General features: G+C 45.3%; 1 protein-coding gene across 1 annotated transcript in view; it reads right to left on the bottom strand.

The window, feature by feature from the left end:
• The window catches only part of LOC139264540 (ATP-binding cassette sub-family A member 13-like), a 417,853-nt gene that overhangs the window by 291,299 nt on the left and 100,685 nt on the right, over window positions 1–25,869 (bottom strand). Inside the window, exons 12-15 of the mRNA XM_070881155.1 lie at window positions 24,078–24,178; window positions 16,015–16,200; window positions 14,764–14,981; window positions 11,922–12,049 (exon numbers count right to left, since the gene is read on the bottom strand). Of these exons, the coding sequence (XP_070737256.1) occupies window positions 11,922–12,049; window positions 14,764–14,981; window positions 16,015–16,200; window positions 24,078–24,178 (633 nt within the window). The remainder of the gene's footprint in view (window positions 1–11,921; window positions 12,050–14,763; window positions 14,982–16,014; window positions 16,201–24,077; window positions 24,179–25,869) is intronic.

The following is a 25,869-nucleotide window of genomic DNA, read 5'->3' as shown; positions in this document are numbered from 1 at the left end:
CCAGACTTCGTGGTAGACCTCCGGCGACTGGCAAGCCTATGTAAGTTCCCAGATGCATGCAGAGCGGAGCTGCTGTGAGACTTTTTTATTGCAGGCATCGGGCACGCTGGGGTTTTCAGGAAACTGATCGAGACCAAAGACTTGACCCTGGAAACTGTGGCTTTGATGGCCCAGACATTTATCTCAGGGGAGGAAGAGACCAGAATAATGTTTGACAAAAATCTTGGTTTAAATGCAGCAAATGGACAGGTTAGTCAACATTGTTAACACGGCACACAGTTCTCCAGGCAGACAGGGGCAATCGAACATGCCCGAGCATGTAGTCGAATCCAAAGGGGGAATTTAACAGAGACAATGGCTAGCTGAACGGCGATTCATGCCATCGCAAGGGACAATGCGGCCAGTAATGGGGCCATCAACACCTGTTAATGGTGTGCTTAAAAACAGTTACACAGACAGTCAGAGACGATCGACTAGTAATGGGCCTTTTGTTTCCAACAATTGCTCATGTTGGAGGTGTGGAGGCAAACACACAGCCAGAGCTTGCAGGTATCAGCAATATACCTGCAGAAATTGCAACGTCAGCGGTCACTTGGCGCATATGTGCAGAAAGCCTGTAGCCAAGTTGATGTACGAGGAGGACGGGGACGATGTAAGCCCTACAGGGTCAAATGGACACTGGGGGAAATCGCTGGAAGCTGAAGTTCAGCGCGATCATGTGGAGCACATATACAGTTCATACACCAGGACGTCACCGATAATGATGAAAGTGGTCCTCAATGGCATCCCAGTATCAATGGAGCTAGACACAGGGGCCAGCCAGTCCCTGATGAGTATCAAACAGTTCGACAAGTTGGGCCAGGAGGCCAAAATTATTGCCAATTGATGCGCAACTACGAACATACACAAAGGAGATCATTCCGGTGCTAGGCAGCGCCACGGTAGTCGTGACCCACAAAGATTCGGAGAAAAGGTTGCCACTCTGGATTGTTCCGAGGGACGGTCCCGCACTGCTGGGGAGGAGTTGGCTTGCTGTCATGAACTGGAAATGGGGAGATGTCAATGTAATTTCTTCTGTGGAACGAATATCATGCTCACAGGTCCTGGACAAATTTGACTCACTATTTCAGCCCGGCATTGGCACTTTCACGGGGACCAAGGTCATGATTCACATAAACCCGGACACCAGGCCTGTACACCACAAGGCCAGAGTGGTGCCATATGTGATGCAGGAAAAGATAGAAGGCAAATTGGACCGCCTGCTGAGGGAAGGCATCATTTCACCAGTTGAATTCAGTGACTGGGCGAGCCCGATTGTGCCGGTGCTCAAGGCGGATGGGTCGGTCAGGATATGCGGTGATTACAAGGCCACCATCAATCGGGTGCCACTCCAAGACCAGTACCCGCTACCGAGAGTGGAGGACCTCTTCGCGACGCTATCCGGTGGCAAACTTATTTCAAAATTAAACCTAACCTCAGCTTACATGACCCAGGAGCTGGTGAGTGAGTCGAAGAAGCCGACCATCATCACGACACACAAGGGGTTGTTTGAGTACAACAGATGTCCGTTCGGGATTCGCTCGGCCGCCGCGATCTTTCAGCGAAATATGGAAAGCCTCCTCAAGTCGATTCCAAGGACAGTGGTTTTTCAAGACGACATCCTCATCACGGGTTGTGATACTGAGGAACACCTCCGCAACCTGGAGGAGGTGCTACGCAGACTGGACCGGGTAGGTCTGCGACTGAAAAAGGTGAAGTGCATCTTCCTAGCTCCAGAGGTAGAATTCCTGGGGATGAGGGAAGCAGCAGACGGGATCAGCCCTACTGCATCCAAAACGGAAGCGATTCAGAGAGCACCCAGACCCCGTAACACGATGGAGCTGCGTTCGTTCCTCGGGCTCCTGAACTATTTTGGTAACTTTCTTCCCAAATTGAGCACGCTGTTAGAGCCGCTACACGTGCTCCTACGCAAAGGTCGCAAATGGGTCTGAGGAGACAGCCAGGAAAGGGCTTTTGAGAGAGCACGAAATTTGTTATGCTCCAACAATCTGTTAACGCTGTATGACCCATGTAAGAAACTTGTTTTAATGTACGACGCGTCGTCCTGTGGGGTTGGGTGTGTGTTGCAGCATGTTAATGCCAAGGACCAGTTACAGCCGGTAGCTTATGCCTCCAGAAGTCTGTCCCAGGCAGAACGGGGCTACGGGATGGTAGAAAAGGAAGCGCTTCCGTGTGTCTATACTGTAAAAAAAATGCACCAGTACCTGTTCGGCAGGAAGTTTGAGCTGGAGACAGATCACAAACCCCTTACGTCCCTTTTGGCCGACAACAAGGCCATAAATGCAAATGCATCAGCCCACATACAGAGGGGGGCACTCAAGTTAGCCGCATATGACTAAACAATTCGGCACAGACTGGGCACTTAAAACTGCGCCGATGCACTCAGCAGGCTACCACTAGCCACCACCGAGGGAGCAACCGAGCATGCTGCTAAGATGGTCATGACTGTGGGAGCTTTTGAAAGCGAAGGCTCACCCGTGACAGCCCGTCAGATCAAAGTCTGGACAAACAGATACCCGCTACTGTGTAATAAAAAGGCAAGCATGAAAGCTCGGTGCCTCAATGCGAGGAGTATTCGGAACCCAGGAGAGGGCTCTGAGCTGGTTAGAGTGGGTGAGAGCTCAGATGAACAGGACCCCAAGAAAGAATGCAAAAGGCAGGAGGCAACAGAGCAGAGTAGCACTGGGGTAAGTATAAACCACAAGATGATAGGAAGGGATAATATGTATGAATATAAAGGGGCTGCAGGAGGGGTCAAAACTAAAAATCATGGTTTAAAAACTAGTATTAAAACACTCTACCGAAACGCACACAGCATTCGAAATAAAGTAAATGAGTTGACGGCACAAATCATTACAAATGGGTATGATTTGGTGGCCATTACAGAAACGTGGTTGCAGGGTGGCCAAGACTCGGAATTAAACATACAGGGGTATCTGACAATTCGGAAAGATAGAGAAGAAGGGAAAGGAGGTGGGGTAGCTCTGTTAATAAAGGACAATATCAGAGATGATATTGGCTCTAATGAACAAAATGTTGAATCATTGTGGGTGGAGATTAGAGATAGTAAGGGGAAAAAGTCACTGGTGGGCGTAGTTTATAGGCCCCCAAATAATAACTTCATGGTGGGGCGGACAATAATCAAGGGAATAATGGAGGCATGTGAAAAAGGAACGGCAGTGGTCATGGGGGATTTTAACCAACATATCGATTGGTCAAATCAAATCGCACAGGGTAGCATGGAGGAGGAATTCATAGAATGCATACGGGATTGTTTCTTAGAACAGTCTGTTACAGAACCTACAAGGGAGCAAGCTATCTTAGATCTGGTCCTGTGTAATGAGACAGGAATAATAAACGATCTCCTCATAAAAGATCCTCTCGGAATGAGTGATCACAGTATGGTTGAAATTGTAATACAGATTGAGGGTGAGGAAGTAGTGTCTCAAACGAGCGTACTATGCTTAAACAAAGGGGACTACAGTGGGATGAGGGCAGAGTTGACTAAAGTAGACTGGAAACACAGACTAAACGATGGCACAATTGAGGAACAGTGGAGGACTTTTAAAGAGCTCTTTCATAGTGCTCAACAAAAATATATTCCAGTGAAAAAGAAGAGCGGTAAGAGAAGGGATAACCAGCCGTGGATAACCAAGGAAATAAAGGAGAGTATCAAATTAAAAACCAATGCGTATAAGGTGGCCAAGGTTAGTGGGAAACTAGAAGATTGGGAACATTTTAAACGACAGCAAAGAATGACTAAGAAACCAATAAAGAAAGGAAAGATAGATTACGAAGGTAAACTTGCGCAAAACATAAAAACAGATAGTAAAAGCTTTTACCGATATATAAAATGGTAAAGAGTGACTAAAGTAAATGTTGGTCCCTTAGAAGATGAGAAGAGGGATTTAATAATGGGAAATGTGGAAATGGCTGAGACCTTAAACAATTATTTTGCTTCGGTCTTCACAGTTGAAGACACAAAAACCATGCCAAAAATTGCTGGTCACGGGAATGTGGGAAGGGAGGACCTTGAGATAATCACTATCACTAGGGGGATAGTGCTGGACAGGCTAATGGGACTCAAGGTAGACAAGTCCCCTGATCCTGATGAAATGCATCCCAGGGTATTAAAAGAGATGGTGGAAGTTATAGCAGATGCATTTGTTATAATCGACCAAAATTCTCTGGACTCTAGGGAGCTACCAGCGGATTGGAAAGCAGCTAATGTAACGCCTCTGTTTAAAAAAGGGGGCAGACAAAAGGCAGGTAACTATAGGCCGGTTAGTTTAACATCTGTAGTGGGGTAAATGCTTGAAGCTATCATTATGGAAGAAATAGTGGGACATTAAGATAGCAATCAAGCAGACGCAACATGGATTCATGAAGGGAAAATCATGTTTAACTAATTTACTGGAATTCTTTGAGGACATAACGAGCATGGTGGATAGAGGTGTACCGATGGATGTGGTGTATTTAGATTTCCAAAAGACATTCGATAAGGTGCCACACAAAAGGTTACTGCAGAAGATAAAGGTATGCGGAGTCAGAGGAAATGCATTAGCATGGATCGAGAATTGGCTGGCTAACAGAAAGCAGAGAGTCGGGATAAATGGGTCCTTTTTGGGTTGGAAATCAGTGGTTAGTGGTGTGCCACAGGGATCGGTGCTGGGACCACAACAGTTTACAATATACATAGATGACCTGGAAGTGTAACAAAATTTGCAGATGACACAAAGATTAGTGGGAAAGCGGGTTGTGTAGAGGACACAGAGAGGCTGCAAAGAGATTTAGATAGGTTAAGTGAATGGGCTAAGGTTTGGCAGATGGAATACGATGTCAGAAAATGTGAGGTCATCCACCTTGGAAAAAAAAACAGTAAAAGGGAATATTATTTGAATGGGGAGAAATTACAACATGCTGCGGTGCAGAGGGACCTGGGGGTCCTTGTGCATGAATCCCAAAAAGTTAGTTTGCAGGTGCAGCAGGTAATCAGGAAGGCGAATGGAATGTTGGTCTTCATTGCGAGAAGGATGGAGTACAAAAGCAGGGAGGTCCTGCTGCAACTGTACAGGGTATTGGTGAGGCCGCACCTGGAGTACTGCATGCAGTTTTGGTCACCTTACTTAAGGAAGGATATACTAGCTTTGGAGGGGGTACAGAGACGATTCACTAGGCTGATTCCGGAGATGAGAGGGTTACCTTATGATGATATATTGAGTAGACTGGGTCTTTACTCGTTGGAGTTCAGAAGGATGAGGGGGGATCTTATAGAAACATTTAAAATAATGAAAGGGATAGACAAGGTAGAGGCAGAGAGGTTGTTTCCACTGGTCGGGGAGACTAGAACTAGGGGGCACAGCCTCAAAATACGGGGGAGCCAATTTAAAACCGAGTTGAGAAGGAATTTCTTCTCCCAGAGGGTTGTGAATCTGTGGAATTCTCTGCCCAAGGAAGCAGTTGAGGCTAGCTCATTGAATGTATTCAAATCACAGATAGATAGATTTTTAACCAATAAGGGAATAAAGGGTTATGGGGCGCGGGCAGGTAAGTGGAGCTGAGTCCACGGCCAGATCAGCCATGATCTTTTTGAATGGCGGAGCAGGCTCGAGGGGCTAGATGGCCTCCTCCTGTTCCTAATTCTTATGTTCTTATGTACTGTCCTTAGTTAAGAAATGTGTCCTTAATGGGGACTGGGCAGTCACATACGGGGCATGCCCTGAGGAATTCAAACCATTTCACAGGCGCAAGGATGAACTTTCGATTCAGACCGATTGCCTACTGTGGGGAAACCGAGTAGTCATGCCCCAGATGGGCAGAGAGGTGTTCATCAGAGAACTCCACAATGAGCACCCGGGCATTGTCATGATGAAGGCAATTGCCAGGTCACACGTTTGGTGGCCAGGGATATGGCCAGGCCAGAGATGCAGACCTGGAACTTTGTGTTCGCAGGTGCAACACGTGTGCCCAGCTGGGCAATGCGCCCAGCGAAGCTTCCCTTAGCCCCTGGTCCTGGCCTGCCAAACCATGTGGACTATGCAGGTCCTTTCATGGGAAAAATGTTTTTGGTTGTAGTAGATGCCTACTCCAAATGGATCGAGTGTAACATTCTCAATTCAAGCACACCCTCTGCCACGGTAGAAAGTCTATGGGCAATGTTCATCGCCCATGGTCTACGTGACGTCTTTGTCCAGGACCTCATGGCAGGAAATGGAATCAACCATGTCAGAACGGCACCAGGCGGAACGAGCAGTGCAGATAATCAAACAGGGGATGCTCAGAATCCAAGGGGGTTCCCTATAAAGCTGCTTATCACGCCTCCTGTTGGCCAATAGATCCCGACCACACTCGCTCACAGGGGTTCCACCCGCAGAGCTGCTAATGAAAAGGACGCTCAAAACCAGGTTATCCCTTATACACCCTACCATGAAAGAAATTGTTGAGAGCAGGCGCCAGTCACAATGTGACTATCACGACGGGAATGCGAGGGAGCAATGTATTGATGTCAATGACCCTGTCTTTGTTCTCAACTACGCTGCAGGGCCTAAATGGCTCGCAGGCACTGTGATTGCCAAAGAGGGGAATAAGATTCTGATAGTTTATCTTACCAGTGGACAAATCTGCCGCAAACACATGGATCAAACTAAAAGGAGGTTCGGCAACCCCATAGAAGAAGCCGAGGAAGAACACAATGTAGAGTTCACTCCTCTACAGGTGACCGAACACCGGAACCAAGTGAAGGAGAGCCCAGTCACTGTGGGCAGTCCAGACAGGCCTGAGGCACTGTGCGCAGACACTCAGGCCAGCGCCCAACAACCGGAGCCCCAACTCAGGCGCTCTACAAGGGGGCGGAAACTACCAGAGAGACTTAAACCTGTGATCCCAATAAGACTTTGGGGGGGGAGATGATGTCATGTATTTAACTGTCATTGAACCCATGTTTCAACTGACTAGTTGTACACTGTGAGAACATTGACCACTAGGTGGTGAACTTTTGGGAGTCACTCCTAACCTGGTCTTTCAGGTATAAATGGAAAAGCTCCACCCACCTTCATCACTTCAGTGCTAGAATAAAAGTTACTGGTCACAGAGTGACCTTCTCTCAAGCATGGGCCTCGTTTGCATTTGTACTGTATAGTAAGGACATATCACTAGCAAGTCCCTGATGAGACAATAGATGGTGGACCCACAATTGCTAAGCAGGATGGCCCTGTGCTTGTTCGGTCGTGTAGCCGGTGTGTCCTCATCCAGGTCGTTAGCTATGAAGAAATGTTCCAGTCTTTCTAAAAAAGCGTCCCAATATTCCCCATCAGTAAATTGCTGAAAGTTGCCAAGATTCGACATGCTGTGCATGTAGTTCATGACCTCATATCCTCGTTGCCAGTTATAGTGTAGGTAGACACCTTTAGCAATGACTCCACGAAGCAGGGTATGATACTTAAACTGTGTAGACTGTAGTCCTTTATTTGCAGCTACTCGAGTGAGGACACCAAGCTGTGAGCTCCCTTTTGTACTGGATTACCTATAGTGTGCAGGTAACCCTTAGGTCTCCAGCAGCAGCACCCTCTGGTGTACAGGTAAGGTGTGTACAGTGTAAGGGTACATTCAGTGTTACAGACATCACACAATAAACAAGCATGCATATATAACAGGCAGAGACAAAGGCAGAGAGAAAGGCAGAGAGAAAGAGAGGCAACAATACAAAGAGAAAGACAGAGAGAGAGAGAGAGAATGGGAGAAAGACAAAGAGAAAGGAAAACAGAGAGGGAGAAAGACAGGTACAAGGACAGCAAAATGTGGCCAGAGGGAGAAGTTGCAACAGGGCTGGCAACAGAAGACCTTAGCCTCCCAGGGTATTCCGGCAGCAGTTCTCCTACATCAATTTTACTGAGGAACAGTGTGTCCAAAGACTGTACTTGAGCAAGGACGTGGTCACAGAGCTCTGCTATCTCCTGCAACCAGACCTCGAGCCTCAGACCAAGGTGAGGACGGCTCTCTCATTCGCATTCAAAGTCATCAACGCACTCAATTTCTACACCAATGGATCCTTCCAGTGTGCAACAGAAGACATCTCCAACATCTTCCGGTTTGCCATCCATTGCTCCATCCGTGAGGTCACAGATGCTCTCTACAGAAGGAGAAGGGAGTACATTTCCTTCCCCATGACCAGAGAGAAGCAGCTGGTGCATGCATGTGGCTTCATCAGGATTGCAGGCTTCCCCATGGTGCAAGGCACCATTAACTGTACCCATGTCACTTTGAGGGCACCGCATCACAATCCTGAGATCTTCCATAACCGCAAAGGCTACCACTCACTGAAAGCGCAGTTAGTGTGTTACCACACATGCCTAATCCTCACTGTCAATGCCCGCTATCCCGGAAGCAGCCACGAAGCCTTCATCCTACACCAGACTGGTACCAGCTCTCTTCCAGCCACCACAGCAAGCTGGCTGCTCAGAGACAAGGGATATCCATTCTTCACCTGGCTCATGATTCCCCGCCTTAACCCAACCACTCCTGCCCAGCCATGAGAGCCATGCTGCCACCAGGAGCGTCATTGAGCAGACCAAGCAAAGGTTCCATTGCCTTGACCGTTTGGGAGGAGTCCTCCAGTACTCGCCAGAGCGGGTGTCCCTATTCGTCATCATCTGCTGCATGCTGCACAACCTGGCCATCATGAGGGCACAGCCATTGCCACCCGGCATAGCCGCACAACCTCAGGAGTAGGAGGAGGAGCACCACCCGCGACGGAGGAGGCAGCGACTCCATTGCGATGCTGTAAGGGAGGTCGGCGACCATCTCATCAGAGCTCATTTCCACTGATTTCCATCCAACTTCCCGGTTCCTCTGGACATCCCCATTACCACTTCAACTTACCTTTCCATACCACAGCCCCAAAACTGAAATGAGAGACAACATTAAACATTCTAATCAACATTTATAAAACAACAATAAAATGTGTAAATGTATTTATTCATCACGCTTGTGCATTTCCTTATATTCCCTCTTTTGTTGACCTATTCTAATACTCCTCTGCTGTGTGTCCCCTGTGGCTGCCTCAGGGCTGGTGGAAGACTGCTGAGTGTCAGGGCCAGAGACTACAGATGGCCGTGCAGGACGCCCTCGACCAGCTCTGGGCCTAGAAGGCCCGGCTGTTGACTGCACCACCTCAGGCTGGGCGGTTGCAGTCTGGGCTGACTGGATGACAGGCAGCGACAAGTGCAATGGTGGAGTGGCAGTGGTGGGATCCGGAATGCTGTCATCCTGAGAGAGGACTGCTCCACTGACCCACTGCCACTCCCCCAGGGCAGCACCTCAGCTTCCCTACCAATCTGCTACAGAACAGATTGCTGGGCTGCTGTGACACCGTGAGATCCCCGATTGACTGTGGTGGACCCACCGGCGATGGCAGCAGTCAGAGCTTTCATGGCGTGCAGCAGAGACTGCATGAGAGCAGTCTGAGCTTACTCCATTACAGCACTAAGACATTGCGGTGCTTTTGCCTGTGCTGCAATGGAAGCTGCCACATTGCCCATGACACATGTCAAGATGTCTGCATCTGCACGGTCTCTCTGGGAGTCCACCATCATCTGCACACTGATAATGATGGGCTCCATGGTGTGCGCAGAGCTCTATACAATGCGGGAGGTGGACTCCTCCATGCTCCTTACCACTTCTGACAGGCTCTTGGCACTCTTGGCATTGCAGCTATCATGTCAGAGTGGATGGCCATTATCCTTTGTGTGAACGCCTCCCTATCGAGGTCCACATTTAAGTTCTATGCAGCAGAACTTACGTAAGAACTTGCCCTCCGGGGAGATGGCTCTCGAGGTTCCCTTTCCCTTTAACCATGCTGCAGCTCGCTAGGCCCCGGTACATCACCCAGTGCAGACCCCTCTACTAAGCTAACCTCTAAGGACCAAGTAGTGCCAGTATCTGAGCTGGTGCCTGCGGGTGAGAGAAGCAGTGAAGCAGTGCTTGGCTCCTCCTCCTCCTCCCCCACCTCATCCTTGTCCCCTTCTTCTCCCTCATGACTCAGTTGTGGGGGCTCAGGGACAGGCTGGTCATCTGCTGCATGGTTATCTGAAAGCATAAATGGCGTAAGAGTCGTGTTAAGGTGAGGGCAAGGGGGCAGGAATGGAGCAAGGAAGGCAGACAGTATGAGGAGTTGGAAAGTGATAAGGCCTTCTGGTTTATCGGGGAAGTGGGATGAGAAGAGGGGATAAAGATACCTTTGTTGCCCCCAGCAGGCTTGATGGCTCCACCGGCCATGGCACCCACCACCTGCGGGCCAATGAGCCGCAGCACTCAGTCCTCTGAATCAGTCAGCTGGTGCTCAGCTTCCCCCCCTCCACTGCTGCTCCCTAGTATGTGCCATCTTGGCCTGCAAAAGAAAGGAACCAGTGTGAGTAAGAGTCCAGCTATGTATGTGGGAGATATGCCTGCCATGGTTGAATAGCTGTGAATGTAGGCAAGGCATGAAATGAGGCTGTGACTGTGGGTAGGTGCAGCTGCTTGGTGGTTGCATATTGTGTTAAGTGCTGGTTTTAGAGTGTGCACAGACAGAGGCTCAGATGTATGAGTTGGGCAAACATGTACTCACCTTGACCACCTGACTGAGGTCGGTGAATTTCTTCTGGCACTGTGTTGGGCTTCCGTCGACTATGGATCTGGCTGATATCTCCATGGCCACCTCTGCCCACATGGCCTTAAAAACCTGCGGCGTTGGCCTTCTCCCAGATGGAAGGAATAGTGCATCCCTCCTTCTCTCCACCATCCCCACCAATGTCTTCAATGCCTGGTCATTGATCCGAGTGGCCCTTCTAAGAGGATTTGCAGCAGCCATCTCAGAACTTCCTTCCAGCTCCCAGTGAAGTCCAGCAATGATGAAAATGACCAGGTGCTGCCTGAATCGACATCCTCTTTAAGAACTGGAATGAGCAGGAGGCTGATGTTTGCTGAATGAAAGTCACTTAAAATTGAGGGCAGCTCTGGTAATAGCACTGCAGCAGTGCCCCACTGAGGTCATTAGCACCTCAGATACCGCCTCCCTTCATTTCTGAGGCAAAAATGCCCAAGTTTTCACAATTTTGCAGACCACCTCGCCAGGTACTATCCTTCCAAAAAGTTAAAAGTTAAAAGATAGCGCCCCAAATAGGGCGCTGCCAAATTTCACCCCCATACTGTTTGTTCTGTCATTCACAAAGGTCCCAGATGTCCTTTTACCTGGTCATGCCTTTATTGGCTCACACTCCAGCAACTTACAGGGCAAATTCTATTCAAGCTGAAGGGTGCAGAAAATGTTTAACTAATGGCTCCACTCCAGCAACATTTGGCCCATTATTTATTTTGCAAAAACACATATGAACTGCTGACAAATACAAAATAATCAGACAGTAATAATATACTGTGTGAATCAATTACCTCAAGTACTTTTATATCCTTGCAGCATAATTGCCTCATCATGTATCATTGCTTAACTGCCTGCAACATTTAATCTCTGTTTTGCTCGTAATGATCTGCATAATACATAAGCACTCTTTCCTAATTGGGAATATCACTGAGTCCTAAAGCATGGAATCCTAAAGTTTGGCATTTAATCTCTTGAAATACTAAATATAGCACCTCTTTCTTATTTTAACTCAGATAGGGATTGATTATAAGTGTCCACACCTTGTTAAATAAAATCTAATCCTCAAATGAAGCAAAAATGTTTAACTGTAATCGAGAGGAATAACTACAAAAATTAATTTAATGTGTCATTCTCTACCCTCCCCACTCCAACATAAGTCCAGAACCTTACCCACGCTTGCACACTAAAAGTGACCCTGCATCACTGAGCCTGTTTTCTATTTACTCACCGTATCCTGTGAGAGGGTGGTTTGAGTTTTCCATCAGCCAGCACATTCCTCTAATGTACTTTTCTATCCATGGCCAGAAATCACTGCTCTCCACTGCAGACCCAAGTGCATCGAATATATCAAAGGCCCTGGGATAAATAAAGTGGTTAATAAAGGATAAATAAAAAACTACAATTGCTGCTGTTGTCTTTACTAACAGAATAATAAAGGAAGAAATAAAGGCCATTTTAATTCCAGTCAGAAACAGATAGGTTAACTGTGTGAGGCATTAGCTACTAAAGCAGTGAGCAGTTAGCTGTCAGAGTCAACCGCTGCAGGTGTGAAAGCCTTTGATTGAGGAGTTCTATTCCACTACTGGCCAGCGCATAAATGTTCTTCTACAGCCAAAACACACAAGTGAATGATTAGAGAAAAAACATAAATCTACTGACCCTCTACACTAGGTATTTAGGGCTCAATTTTCCTCATGGGCGATTTTTGGCGCAGTTGAAGAGGTACATCCGATTTTTTAGTGGCCCGACTGCGCCCCAAAAAAAGTTCCAAGTTTCGCCGCCATAAAGTTTGAATTTAGAGGGGCGCACATTGGCCTTAAGCTCTGTGGGTGGAGCTTAAGGCCTGCGCCAAAAAATGATGTTGCCAGGGCAACAAGGGATGCTCTGAAGGGCTGAGGCTGAAAATCGAAACTAACGCCGCTCCTATCCCGGGCCGAAAGGCCCCCCGGCTGAGATGCCGGTGCCATCCCAGGCCGAAAGGCCCCCCGGCTGAGATGCCGGTGCCATCCCAGGCCGAAAGGCCCCTGCCCCACCCTTGGTGCCGCTGCCATCCGGGCTGAATGCCGCCCCCACCCCACCCCCCCCGCCGCCGGTGCCATCATGGGCTGAAAAGCCCCCCCCTCACCCTCGGTGCCTTGTCTTCAGCTTCGCTGAAACAATGGCGTCTTCTCTCTGCCGATCTTCTCTTCTCTGCACCGATTTCCTTAAGTGTAGGGAAGGTTTTTCAGAAGGATGCAGTGCACTGTTTTAGAAAAATCGTACTTGGCCAAACTCGCTTAAATGGCCAGAAATGGCGCACCCGGCAGGTTCCGCCCCTAGTGACGTCAAAAAATCGTGAACGAAAGAAATCGGAACTATTTTAGAATGGCGCAGAAACTTTGGCAAAACTTGCAGATTTTAGTTTGCTTCAAAAAAAAAGCGTTCTCCAAAAAAAGGGCCCAGAATGGTGGCAAAAATTCAACCCCTAATGTTATGCACTAGGTATTTAATGTTAACCACTCCATTGGAGCAACTAGTCATCCAAAATTGACAGAGCTAATTGACACAAATCCGCAAGACCAATACTGATTTTATACCCTTCTGGACCACAGGGAAAGATAGACATAGACTCAGTACTGGATTGGCAAGAAAAAATAGGTGTGTACTCACTTATGGATCCTAGGAAAAGGCTGATATGAACTGACTACAGGATTGGCAGGAAAAAGTGAACATACTAAACCATAGGAGAAATGGACAAAAACTCACTACTAGATTGACAGGAAAGAATTGACATATATGCGCTCTTTTATTTATAATATCAACTACATTATTTACTATAAATGTTGCATTTTTAATGCAAAATCTCTCATCATGTCAAAAGCAGAATAAGTATTGAATTAATGACACTTTAACGAGACACATTTCTTCATTTATTGCAGTTTTCTACATACAGGCACTCATCGGTCATATACCTCCTGCAATCAGAAGGATGGCCAAGCAGTCCTTTTTTGATGCTAAGCTTGGCTGGTTTCTGGGAAGCATATCTGAGTGGCCGAATATAGACATCTCCCCCACCCTCCACTCCACCACCCCGATTTCCCCTGTGGAGGGATGTCTTTATTGGGTTGATCTCACATGCTTCTTGGTCTGAGGAGATGTGGGACACTTGCCTCATGCTCAATATTCCCTCTTAAATTACAGAATAATTAAGGAATAAATGAACACCATTTTTACTCATCAGAAACAGATAGGTTAACCGTGTTAGTTAGGTCAGTTAATTTATCCAGTGAGCAGTTCAATTCTAGGCTTTGGTGAGTTGGCTGATCCCAGCCAATACATGGTATGCCCTCAGAGTCCCCACATTAAGGTAAAGAAAATCCTAATTACCTAAATACTATTCAGCCATCTCTGTTGTAAGTGCATATGTGTAGACATGTTGTGAAAACAGAATTGGACTCCTCTGTATCCATCGGCACTTACAATCTAGGCTCAAACATGAAGGATAGCTACTTAAGCAAGGAAACTGGAGGTGATTGGTTGCTCCATGAGTACCAGTCATCCAAAATTGACAGAGCAAATTGTAACTCAGAGAGTCAATACCACCAGGAGAGAGGAAAGGGAAGGGGAATAATTGATGGAAAAAAGGGAAATTACTAAGCATCCTCTAATTAATATGGATGAATCTCATGGTGATCAGCACCAAAAAGAATGTTGGTCGTGAAATTTCAGAGGAGTTCTACCAATCTCCCACAATAACATAGAAACATAGAAAATAGGTGCAGGAGTAGGCCATTCGGCCCTTTGAACCTGCACCACCATTCAATAAGATCATGGCTGATCATTCTCCTCAGTACCCCTTTCCTGCTTTCTCTCCATACCCCTTGATCCCTTTAGCCGTAAGGGCCATATCTAACTCCCTCTTGAATATATCCAACGAACTGACATCAACAACTCTCTGCAACAGAGAATTCCACAGGTTAACAACTCTCTGAGTGAAGAAGTTTTTCCTCAGCTCAGTCCAACTCTGGTTGGAGGTCGGCAAAACCATCTCCCGCCAGATCTACAGCAAAAAACATGTGAATTGCACTTACAGGTTCCACAGGAGATGCTCCTGAAAAGTGTTAAATTGAAATTCTTTCCAAAGCTCAGAAGTAACAGTCATGTTATCTGTGAGATTCCTGAAAAACTCATTGTAGAAATTGTTGTTGGTGTCAAATGCTGCGATTAGTTCCTGCCACTCTCTGAACAGATCTGGAATTGTGACTTGAATATCCTGCTGCCCAGCAGCCACTGACTGTAAAAGATGAAGCTGTAATGTAAAGAAGCAGAAATGATTATTACCACGGTTATACTTCTGACCCATCACATTATCTCACATGGACAAATACTCACAAATCCTGTGTACTAAGAAAGACAACAGATCAGTTCATTGATCCATTGAACTATAGGATTAACACTGATGTCACAGTCCAAATCAGTTCAGCTTAATTGAGAAAATTCTGAGCTCTGGCCTATTAAGTACTTCAAATTCAAATGTGCTTGTCTTTTAAAAGATAAATAAATATCAGGTAAATAAATAAAGGTAAATATCAACTCTCAGATATTGATCCCTACTGATTAAACACAGCACCAAAAAAATTACACCAAAAAAATTACAAGAGAAATTTTGAGTCACTGCTATTGTGGGCTTTTTGAAATTATCATACTGGCATTTGTTTATGTTTAAGTTTTTCAACCTTATTACTGTAATAACCTATCAGAATTTTTTATTACATCAAAATTATAATCTCCGTTCAATATGATTTAGTAAAAGGAAGATTTTTACTGCTTTTATTACTGGACAACAAAATGGTCATCATTCTTCTGTGGAATTGTCATCTCCCCATTGGTTGTTTGAAGTCCCATATATATTACTAGGGCCATTAACAGAGTGAAGATTGATATGTTTTTGTGAGCTTAACACATGCACCAATAGCAGCATCAGCCTATACAATTACAGAATAATAAAGCTCTACCAACACATAATCTGAAACACATCGACAATGGTAAGTCAATTCTAACTTATCAAGTGAGCATTGCTACTGCTAAACCGTCCTTCACTATCAATGGCACTGTTTGAACTGCAGGAAGGGGAAAATGTTAATTTCCAAAATTACTTTTTAAAGCAGTTCTTTATTCTAAAACCTCTATTAGGCATAGTTAGTATCTGTGGATGTTTGCTGTACAAACTGGGGTTATACACATGTTAATGTAATTACAAACCACTCCTGGCAGGCTGCTGAATGATTTCAGCTAATGGATACTGCCTATTTTCAATATTCTTCAAATAAATTACAACTCACAGATTCAACCCATCTCTTCAAAGATGGAAAATGTTCAGTCACATTCCAGGGATCACTGGACAGTTGATGACCACAAGTAATAACTGTTAGGACTTGAGTTAAAAATGGCTCCTCTGGTAGATTGAGAACACCCTTCATCTTTAAGACCATATCATTGCATGTAACAGTTATATTTTGGGTCAAGATCTGAAAATAGTACAAGACAGAACTGTTGACATTTTGAAAAAACAAATGTTTATGTTTACGCTGAACAAATATATTTCTTACAACCTCTGCACATGTTAAGTGTTTCTCTTGCTATCTCTGACACACCAATTGAGAAAGATGCTTTTAAAATGTTGCATTAACAGTTTTTTTCCTACTTGCTCCAATCATTTATAATTTAAATGCTGAATAAATCTGGAAAATCTTTAAGGCATAAGTGCTGAAATGTGCTAAATTAGGAGCTAACTTGTCCCTTTGGTTGGGTGGGGGTGGCGGGGGACTAGATGGAGCTCTGGTTAATTCATCGTTTTACCCTTTCATACAACATTTATAGTCTAAGACACATCAAGCTCAAATGAGATCATTAGTTCTCCTGACAAAAGGGAAGTCTGATACTAAGTAAATTATCACTGCAGCTAGTAGTATTATAATGTGTTATTTTAAGATATAGCAAGTTGCATCATCTATGTAGGAGACTACAAAGAATTAATAAAGCTCTGATTCAAGGGAATTAGTCTCAGCCAAAGTGGCTCTAGGCATCAGTGGCCTAGGCTTGAGAAGGGGGAGAAAATCCTTGTGTTCCCACTCATTGTTTTCCAGTGCTAGAAGGTGCAACTTTTTGGACGTGAGCTGGCGAAAAGATCTTGTTCACCTGCTTATTATTTACCTGCTGACACTCAGAAGATAACTTTAACCTAAGTCACCAGGCAGGGAACCCATGGGATCAGGAGGAGCATTGGTTTTACATCCTGCCCAATATTATTCTCCATTGACTTCAACAGTGTAAAACCTGCATTGCACCTGATCCTGGCAGTTTCCCTACAAGTGAGTTAGGTTAAAATTGCACCCTCATTGTCTGGGCTCACAGCTGGGGAATGGTCAACTGGGTAAAGTACCAGAGGACAGTCAGCGGCCAAAGAATCACACCCCACAGTGAGTCATTGACTCCAGGAAAAACACAGGAGAAAATTGAGGAAGGAAAAGAAAGACTGGAGACAAGCAGGGACAACTGACAACTAAAAGATAGATCAGATGTAAATAGGTGGACACAGACTGAAAGACTGGAAGCAGTTCAACTATGCAGTATGCAGAAAAGGTGAGAGAAATGGAAGCAAGAGACAAGATGAGTAATTGTAGGAAAAATTAATCAAGATTTTGTTCTGCACTGGAGAGGACTTCAATGGGATACTGAGCAAAGGGACAAGTTACACATTCTGCTGACTGGATAACTAACCTGCTGTGACAGCTCTATCTTTAAAAAGTCCTGTCAGATATTTAGCAGATTCTATTATTCTCTGTCTACAATAGGAATGCCTAGAACTGTAACTAAATACATAGGAACAGTTGAAGTGAATAGTATAGATGCGTTTAAGGGGAGGCTAGACAAGCATATGAGGGAGAAGGGAAAAGAGGGTTATACTGACAGATTTAGATGTGGAAAGACGGGAGGAGGCTCGAGTGGAGCATAAATGCCGACATTGACTGGTTGGGCCAACTGGCCTGTTTCTGTGTCATATATCCTATGTAACCCTATGTAAAATGTATTGTCCTTCACTTAAGCAATAGACAAGAGAATTAAAAAATAAAAATCTTCCTGTGATTGTCTGTCCAAAGCAATACAGCTAGAATTACATCACAACTGCAGCTCACTAAGAGCCAGACTTTCCACATTAAAAAATAACTCAGTTTTTTGGTGTTATTTCCGATTAACAGCCATTTCTTTAGGCCGAAATAACACCAAAAAAAAAGACATAAGTTTTGCCAAAAGTTTTAAAAATTTTGCCGTAGTCTTAAAATACCTCAGTTTTTAAGAACGGAGCTAAATTTTTTCGCCTTAAAAATAATGCCCATTCTGCGCATGCCCAACACTCGAAGCATTTAGGTTTCCAGGGTAATGTTCAATGAAATGTGAGGCACAATTGCAACTCGGCGAGTTTGTTCACAAAAAGACGGGGCTCTCGGCAATCTTAACATATCCTTAAATTGCACTTTCTGTTTGCATTTCGCCCCAGCTCCTTAACCTAAAAATGACGATAGTAGCCTGAATTAAACAGGAGGGATTTGTTCACAAAACCCTGAGTTGGAAGGATTCCCACGGACCCAATTATGAATGGCAGAGATTTTGGCCACCACTGAACTGTTCACGTTGCTGTCCCTGAAACTTTCAATTGTGTTTTACTATTTCTAAATAACCTTTGTATGTTGGTTATAACTTTTGAATTAATTTGCTCCCGTAGTTCTAATGGTTGACCAATTAATAATCAGATACAGGTCATGATTAAACTACTGCACTATTCATTAATCATCACATCTCTAAATGTCAACACATAGCATCTGGGGAATATAAGCTGAACCTTGAAGATTTCATTGGATGCAGAATAGTTCAGTCTTTGCATAAACACAAGTGACAATCCCCGGCATGCTTAAAGATTTCTGATTTTCTTATGTTTTTTCAGTGTATCAAATCTACTTTTTTTTCTAAACCACAGACTGGTACAAAATGTTGGATTTCAAGTGAAGTTAAGATCCTTTCCACCTACGTCGTGGGATCACTAGTTTTCAAAAAGAGTTGCATTTAAATGTTTGACAACTATGCTTTCGGTCTCAAGAGCTAAGCTCCAGTGTCTGTTTTAGTTCAAAGCTGCAATTTTCTCCTGTTGCTGGTCTTGATTGATCAACTTGCAATCCGCTAAACATTAATTTTCCAAAAATCGCCCTTTGTGGCCCTCCATAATGACTCAAGCATAATCTAGCGTTCATAAACACAATAATAGCATTTAAATACTAGAATCTACAAGCATGTGTCTCTCTAGCTCCGAGTTATACCATTTACTCCCTCTCTATAAAGAGCAGCAACTATCTAGAATGCTGGAGGAAATGCTGTAAACATTTTTAAGTAGTTTATACAAAATATAGGTTTTGTTCCCTCCAAAAGCTTTAACTTTTAGCTCGGTTTCCCAAGATGGCCCCGTTATTGTCGATTTCAATCGGACTCGACCAGGTAAGACAAGCTTTTTAAAAATAGTATTAAACACTGTCATTAAAAATATCCTCATTGGGGAAACTCGCAAAAATGGCGTTATCATTGGGTTTGACCCCGAGTGACGTCACAAAAACGGTTCTTAAAAAAAAAAGGCCCTTATTTTTTAATGACGGCGTTATACCATTGGCGAAACTAGCAAAATCGCCTTAAATTTATTATCGATCGTTACTATTGTGTTCCTAACACAGATGATGCTGCACAGGGAGGTTAAAGTAACAGTGACCTCAGTCTTTAATAAGACACTCCTGAGTGAGGAACAGGCCTTAGGGGCCGGCTTATATACAGTACTCCCAAGGGATGCCGGGATCCCTTGGGACTTCAGGGTATGAGCTCCCTGGTGGCGGAACATGGGAGTGCATGCTTTACAGATACACAACATCACTCCCCCACCAAAGTCAAAGTGAAAACTATTTACAAGGTGAGGCGGTCGGGAGCCGTTCTTTCCCTGGTGGACCGCCTTGGTACAAATGTCTGTTCTGGTATGTTGGCTGTGCCCTCGTTGGGCTGGCGTGTTGTTGGCCCTGCAGGGCTACTGGGTGAGCCTGGCCTTGCTGGGCTGTTGGGCGTGCTGGGTTTGATTTCCTGGTCCGGCGTGGTGTCGTTGATCTTTTGGGTGTGTGTTGTGGGCTCAAAAAAAGTGGTGTCTGCTGTGGGTTGTTCAGGGCAGTCTGTGAACCGCAGCCTCGTTTGGTCCAGGTGCTTTCTGCAAATTTGTCCATTGTCTAGTTTGACTACAAACACCCTATTCCCTTCTTCAGCTATCACCGTGCCCGCGATCCACTTGGGACCATGTCCATAGTTTAGCACATACACAGGGTCATTCAGATCAATTTCCCATGACACAGTGGCGCGACCATCGTTTACATTTTGTTGCTGCCGCCTGCTCTCTACCTGATCATGCAGGTTGGGGTGAACCAGCGAGAGTCTGGTTTTAAGTGTCCTTTTCATGAATAGCTCAGCCGGGGGCACCCCTGTGAGCGAGTGGGGTCTCGTGCGGTAGCTGAGCAGTACTCGGGACAGGCGGGTTTGGAGTGAGCCTTCTGTGACTCGTTTAAGGCTCTGTTTGATGGTTTGTACTGCCCGCTCTGCCTGCCCATTGGAGGCTGGTTTAAATGGGGCCGAGGTGACATGTTTGATCCCATTGCGGGTCATGAATTCTTTAAATTCGGCACTGGTGAAACATGGCCCGTTGTCACTGACCAGTATGTCAGGCAGGCCGTGGGTGGCAAACATGGCCCTTAGGTTTTCAATGGTGGCGGTGGCGGTGCTTCCCGACATTATTTCACATTCAATCCATTTTGAAAAAGCATCCACCACCACCAGGAACATTTTACCGAGAAACGGGCCTGCATAGTCGACACAGATCCTCGACCATGGTCTGGAGGGCCAGGACAACAAACTTTGTGGTGCCTCTCTGGGCGCATTGCTCAACTGAGCACATACGCTGCATTGCCGTACACAGGACTCTAAGTCAGAGTCGATACTGGGCCACCACATGTGGGATCTGGCTATCGCTTTCATCATTACTATACCCAGGTGTGTGCTGTGGAGATCCGAGATGAACGTCTCCCTGCCCTTTTTGGTAGCACTACGCGGTTACCCCACAACAGGCAGTCTGCCTGAATAGACAGCTCGTCCTTTCGCCGCTGGAATGGCTTGATTGGCTCTTGCATTTCAACGGGGATGCTGGCCCAGCTCCCATGCAGTACACAGTTTTTTACTAGGGACAGCAGAGGATCTTGGCTGATCCAAGTCCTAATCTGGCGGGCCATGACAGGTGATTTATCATTTTCAAACGCTTCCATGACCATCAACAAGTCTGCGGGCTGCGCCACCATCAACAAGTTTGCAGGCTGCGCCATTTCCACCCCCGTGGTGGGCAATGGTAGCCGACTGAGAGCATCCGCACAGTTCTCGGTGCCTGGCCTGTGGCGGATGGTATAGTTATATGCTGATAGCGCGAGTGCCCACCTTTGTATGCGGGCTGAGGCATTAGTATTTATCCCCTTGTTTTCAGCGAACAGGGATGTGAGGGGCTTGTGATCGGTTTCCAGTTCAAATTTGAGGCCAAACAGGTACTGATGCATTTTCTTTACCCTGAACACACACGCTAATGCCTCTTTCTCAATCATGCTGTAGACCCTCTCACCCTTAGACAAGCTCCTGGAAGCATAGGTGACAGGTTGCAACTTCCCCGCAACGTTAGCTTGATGTAATACACATCCGACTCTTTACAACGACGTGTCACATGCTAGCACAAGTCTTTTACACAGGTTATACAATATAAGCAGCTTGTTGGAGCATAAAATGTTTCTGGCTTTCTCAAAAGCAATTACTTGGTTTTTTTCCCCATACCCAGTTCTCACCTTTGCGCAATAACACATGTAGGGGCCTTAAAGGGTGCTTAACCCCGGTAGGAAGTTACCAAAATAGTTGAGGAGTCCCAGGAACGACCGCAGCTCTGTGACGTACTGTGGCGTGGGCACGTTCCTGATAGCCTCTGTCTTGCCGTCTGTGGGCCGAATGCCGTCCGCCACGATCTTTCTCCCCAAAAACTCCACTTCTGTTGCCATGAAGACGCATTTCGACCTCTTCAGCTGCAGCTCTACGTGATCCAGTCACTGGAGGACCTCCTCCAGGTTTTGTAAGTGCTCTGCGGTGTCCCGACCCGTGACCAATATGTCTTCCTGAAAGACCACCGTGTGTGGTACCGACTTGAGTAGGCTCTCCATGTTTCTCTGGAAGATCGCTGCAGCCGACCAAATTCCAAACGGGCATCTGTTGTAGATAAACAGTCCCTTGTGTGTGTTGATGCAGGTGAGGCCCTTCGAAGACTCCTCCAGCTCCTGCGACAGGTAGGCCGAAGTTAGGTCAAGCTTGGTGAACATCTTGCCTCCTGCCAGCGTCACAAATAGGTCGTCTGCCTTAGGCAGCGAGTATTGGTCCTGTCGCGAGAAACGATTAATAGTTACTTTATAATTGCTGCAAATGCTGACCGTGCCATCACTTTTGAGTGCTGGAACAATTAGGCTGGCCCACTTGCTGAGTTCCACTGGGGAGATGATGCCCTCACGTTGAAGCCTGTCCAGCTCGATTTCCACTCTCTCCCTCATCATGTGAGGTACCGCTTGCGTCTTATGGTGAATGGGTCGTGCCTCTGGGACCAAGTGGATCTGCAACTTCGCCCTGGAAAAGTTTCCAATGCCTGGCTCAAAAAAGGAAGGAAATTTGTTAAGAACCTGGGTACATGAGGCCTCATAGACATGTGATAGCGCTCGGATGTCATCCCAGTTCCAGCAGATTTTGACAAACCAGCTTCTTCCAAGCAGTGTGGGGCCATCGCCCGGGACAATCCAGTGTGGCAGTTCATGCACAGTGCCCTCGTAAGTGACCTTGACCATGGCACTGCCCAGGACAGTGATAAGCTCTTTGGTGTACGTTCTCAGTTTCGTGTGGATGGGGCTCAGGGCCGGTCTGAATGCCTTGTTGCACCACAGTCCCTCAAATATCTTTTTACTCATGATGGATTGGCTCGCGTCAGTGTCCAGTTCCATGGCTACAGGTAAGCCATTCAATTTTATGTTTCGCATTATAGGTGGACATTTCATCGAAAATGTATGCATCCCGTGTACTTCAGCATCTGCCTCCTCTCTGAGGCTCGAAATTGCTTTGATCCACCATGGACCGATCTTCCTCTGCCACGTGGTTGTTAGCAGGTTTTGCAGAGTTTGCAGCTCGTTTGCAATCTTGTTGGAGGTGCCTCATTGTTCCACAGCTGTTGCAAACATACCCTTTGAAGCGGCATGAATAGGCTGAATGGAAGCCTCCATAACGCCAACAAAGTGTGAATTGCCTTGCATTCATCCTTTGCTGCGGACTCTGAGTCATCTGGCTCACCTGAGGCCTGCTGGCAGTTGCAGACTCGTGGGTTCTGCCCTGTACATTTCTGCTCGCAAAAACAGTTCCAGTTAATTTATGAACATTGCTAGCACTTGTTTGCTGAGAGATTTGTTTGGTGTTATCACTATTGGACATAAACGCTTGTGCTATCGCAATGGCCTTACTGAGGGTCGGTGTCTCTACAGTCAAAAGTTTTCGTAGGATGGTCTCCTGGCCAATGCCCAGTATAAAAAAAGTCTCTGAGCATTTGCTCCAGGTAGCCATCAAACTCACATTGTCCTGCAAGTCGCCTTAGCTCGGCGACGTAGCTCGCCACTTCCTGACCTTCAGATCGCTGGCACGTGTAGAACCGACACCTCGCTATCAGCACACTCTCCTTCGGGTTAAGATGCTCCCGAACCAGTGTACACAGCTCCTCATACGACTTATCTGTGGGTTTCACCGGAGCCAGAAGATTCTTCATGAGGCTGTAGGTCTCCTTTTTGCAGTGCTTCCTTCTCCGTCCAGCTCGTTGGCTACAAAGTACTGGTCTAGCCGTTCGACATAGGCTTCCCAGTCCTCACTCTCCGAGAACTTCTCCAGGATGCCCACAGTTTGCTGCATCTTTGTGTTGGATTCATATTCTCGTCGCCAGTTATTGTGTTCCTAACACAGATGAGGCTGCACACAGGAAGGTTAAAGTAACAGTGACCTCAGTCTTTAATAAGATACTCTAGAGTGAGGAACAGGCCTTAGGGGTCGGCTTATATACAATGCTCCCAAGGGATGCTGGGATCCCTTGGGACTTCAGGGGATGAGCTCCCTGGTGGAGGAACATGGGAGTGAATGCTTTACAGATACACAATGGTTATGGTGGCAAATTTCCGGCCCTAAGTCAGTTTTTTTTTGTGTTTTAATGCTGGTTTCATTGATTTACCGTTTTTATTTCTGTCATCAGGATATCGACATCCAACATCATCCGGTCCACAATGTTCACTCCCAGGGTGGAAGACACTTTCTTCAGAAAATTTAGAGCAGCTGAAAGATGAACAAAATGATATAAATAACAATGGATTCAAATATCATAGCCTTACAGTAGCATGGGGAATCAGCAGATCAACAAATGGAAGTATTGCCACGGACTTTATTTTTATTTTTGCAGAATTGTAATAGTATTCATAACTTTCTACATTTCATAACAGTACTGAACCAAATCTAATTGTAAGTAAACTATAAACCTAATGGAATGCGAACTCTGATTGAGGAATTATTTTAACTGGAATGCATGCCGTAGCCTGGTTGATATTTAGGATCTATTATGTAATGGCTGATCAACGATTTTCATATTATGATATATTTATAAGAATCTTTAAAGTCAGTTTTTATTGATGATTTTAAAACCTGGCTGCGGGTGCTTTTCAGTTTTTACTGTTAGCATTAAAAACAGGAAAAAAAAAAAATTTTTATTTTGACTATCACTAAAATGCAGTTTGTAGCAGCTCCAATCTAATGTAAGTTTCCATGACCACAAAATATTATCAAGCTATGTTAAAGATAAAATACATTTACAAATGGACAGTGCACTGCAAAGTTTTGACCCCTGAAGTCTATGCTTAAAGTAGCATATCGTCACCTTATCATGAGTCACAAATATTTTAAAAATCTGACAAACATGAAATAATTGATGCTAAATTTAAATTTTGTAGTCTGTGCTCTGAATGGAGCTCTTACATCATACAATCATCGTATGCAGTGTATCCATTTTATTAGTAAATGGCTGTAATCATTATCAAGTCTCTTCAGATATATTTCCTTTTGTACATTTTTCTTCCGGAGCCTATCAATGTTCTACAGTAGAAAAGCTCTTAAATGGACATACATCTTGATACACATTCCTTTCTTGTTCCAGCTCCAATATAAACCATAAATGCTTTTACTCTCCTTAATTGAATCTCTTGGATAACGATCAAAGGCTGATGCTTGATAGAATATTGCTTATTATGTGTGTGAGCCTATTAAATTTTGCCACAATATCACTTTGTCACTTTCATTTTCCTTTTAGCACCACAGGTCAGATGTGATAGGCATAAGATTGCTTTTAAATTTTTGATCAAACTTCTCTAAGTGCTTAAAGAACATACCTCAAGTTACTGCCGTTGTAGAATTTGGCACTGAATTTCAAGCCTCAGGATGCATGTGCATCACACTAGTGATGTACATACGTACATATTCCATACATAAATCATCTGGCAATGTGCGTGAAGACATGACTAAAGGAACCCATGCACATGGGATCCACTAAGACCAAGAAGAATGCAGCATTTTGCAGGAATTTATTGCTGAAAATCAGTAAAAACAGATCAATGAGGGTAATGTGTTTAGCATAATCTACATGGATTTTAGCAAGGCTTTTAATTAGGTCCCACATGGCAGGCTGGTCAGGAAAGTAAAAGCCCATGGGATCCAAGGGAAAGTGGCAAGTTGGATCCAAAATTGGCTCAGTGGCAGGAAGCAAAGGGTAATGGTCTACAGATGCAGTTGTGACTGGGAGGCTGTTTACAGTGGGATTCCACAGGGCTCAGTACTAAGTCCCTTGCTTTTTGTAGTATATATCAATGATTGAGACTTCAAAGTAGGGGCAGGTTTAAGAAGTTTTCAGATGATACGCAAATTGGTCGTGTGGTTGAAAGTGAGGAAGAAAGCTGTAGACTGCAGAAAGATATCAGGTG

Source organism: Pristiophorus japonicus, chromosome 5 (assembly GCF_044704955.1).
Source record: "Pristiophorus japonicus isolate sPriJap1 chromosome 5, sPriJap1.hap1, whole genome shotgun sequence".
Lineage (NCBI taxonomy): Eukaryota > Metazoa > Chordata > Chondrichthyes > Pristiophoridae > Pristiophorus > Pristiophorus japonicus.
This window is presented reverse-complemented; position numbering and strand designations above follow the sequence as displayed.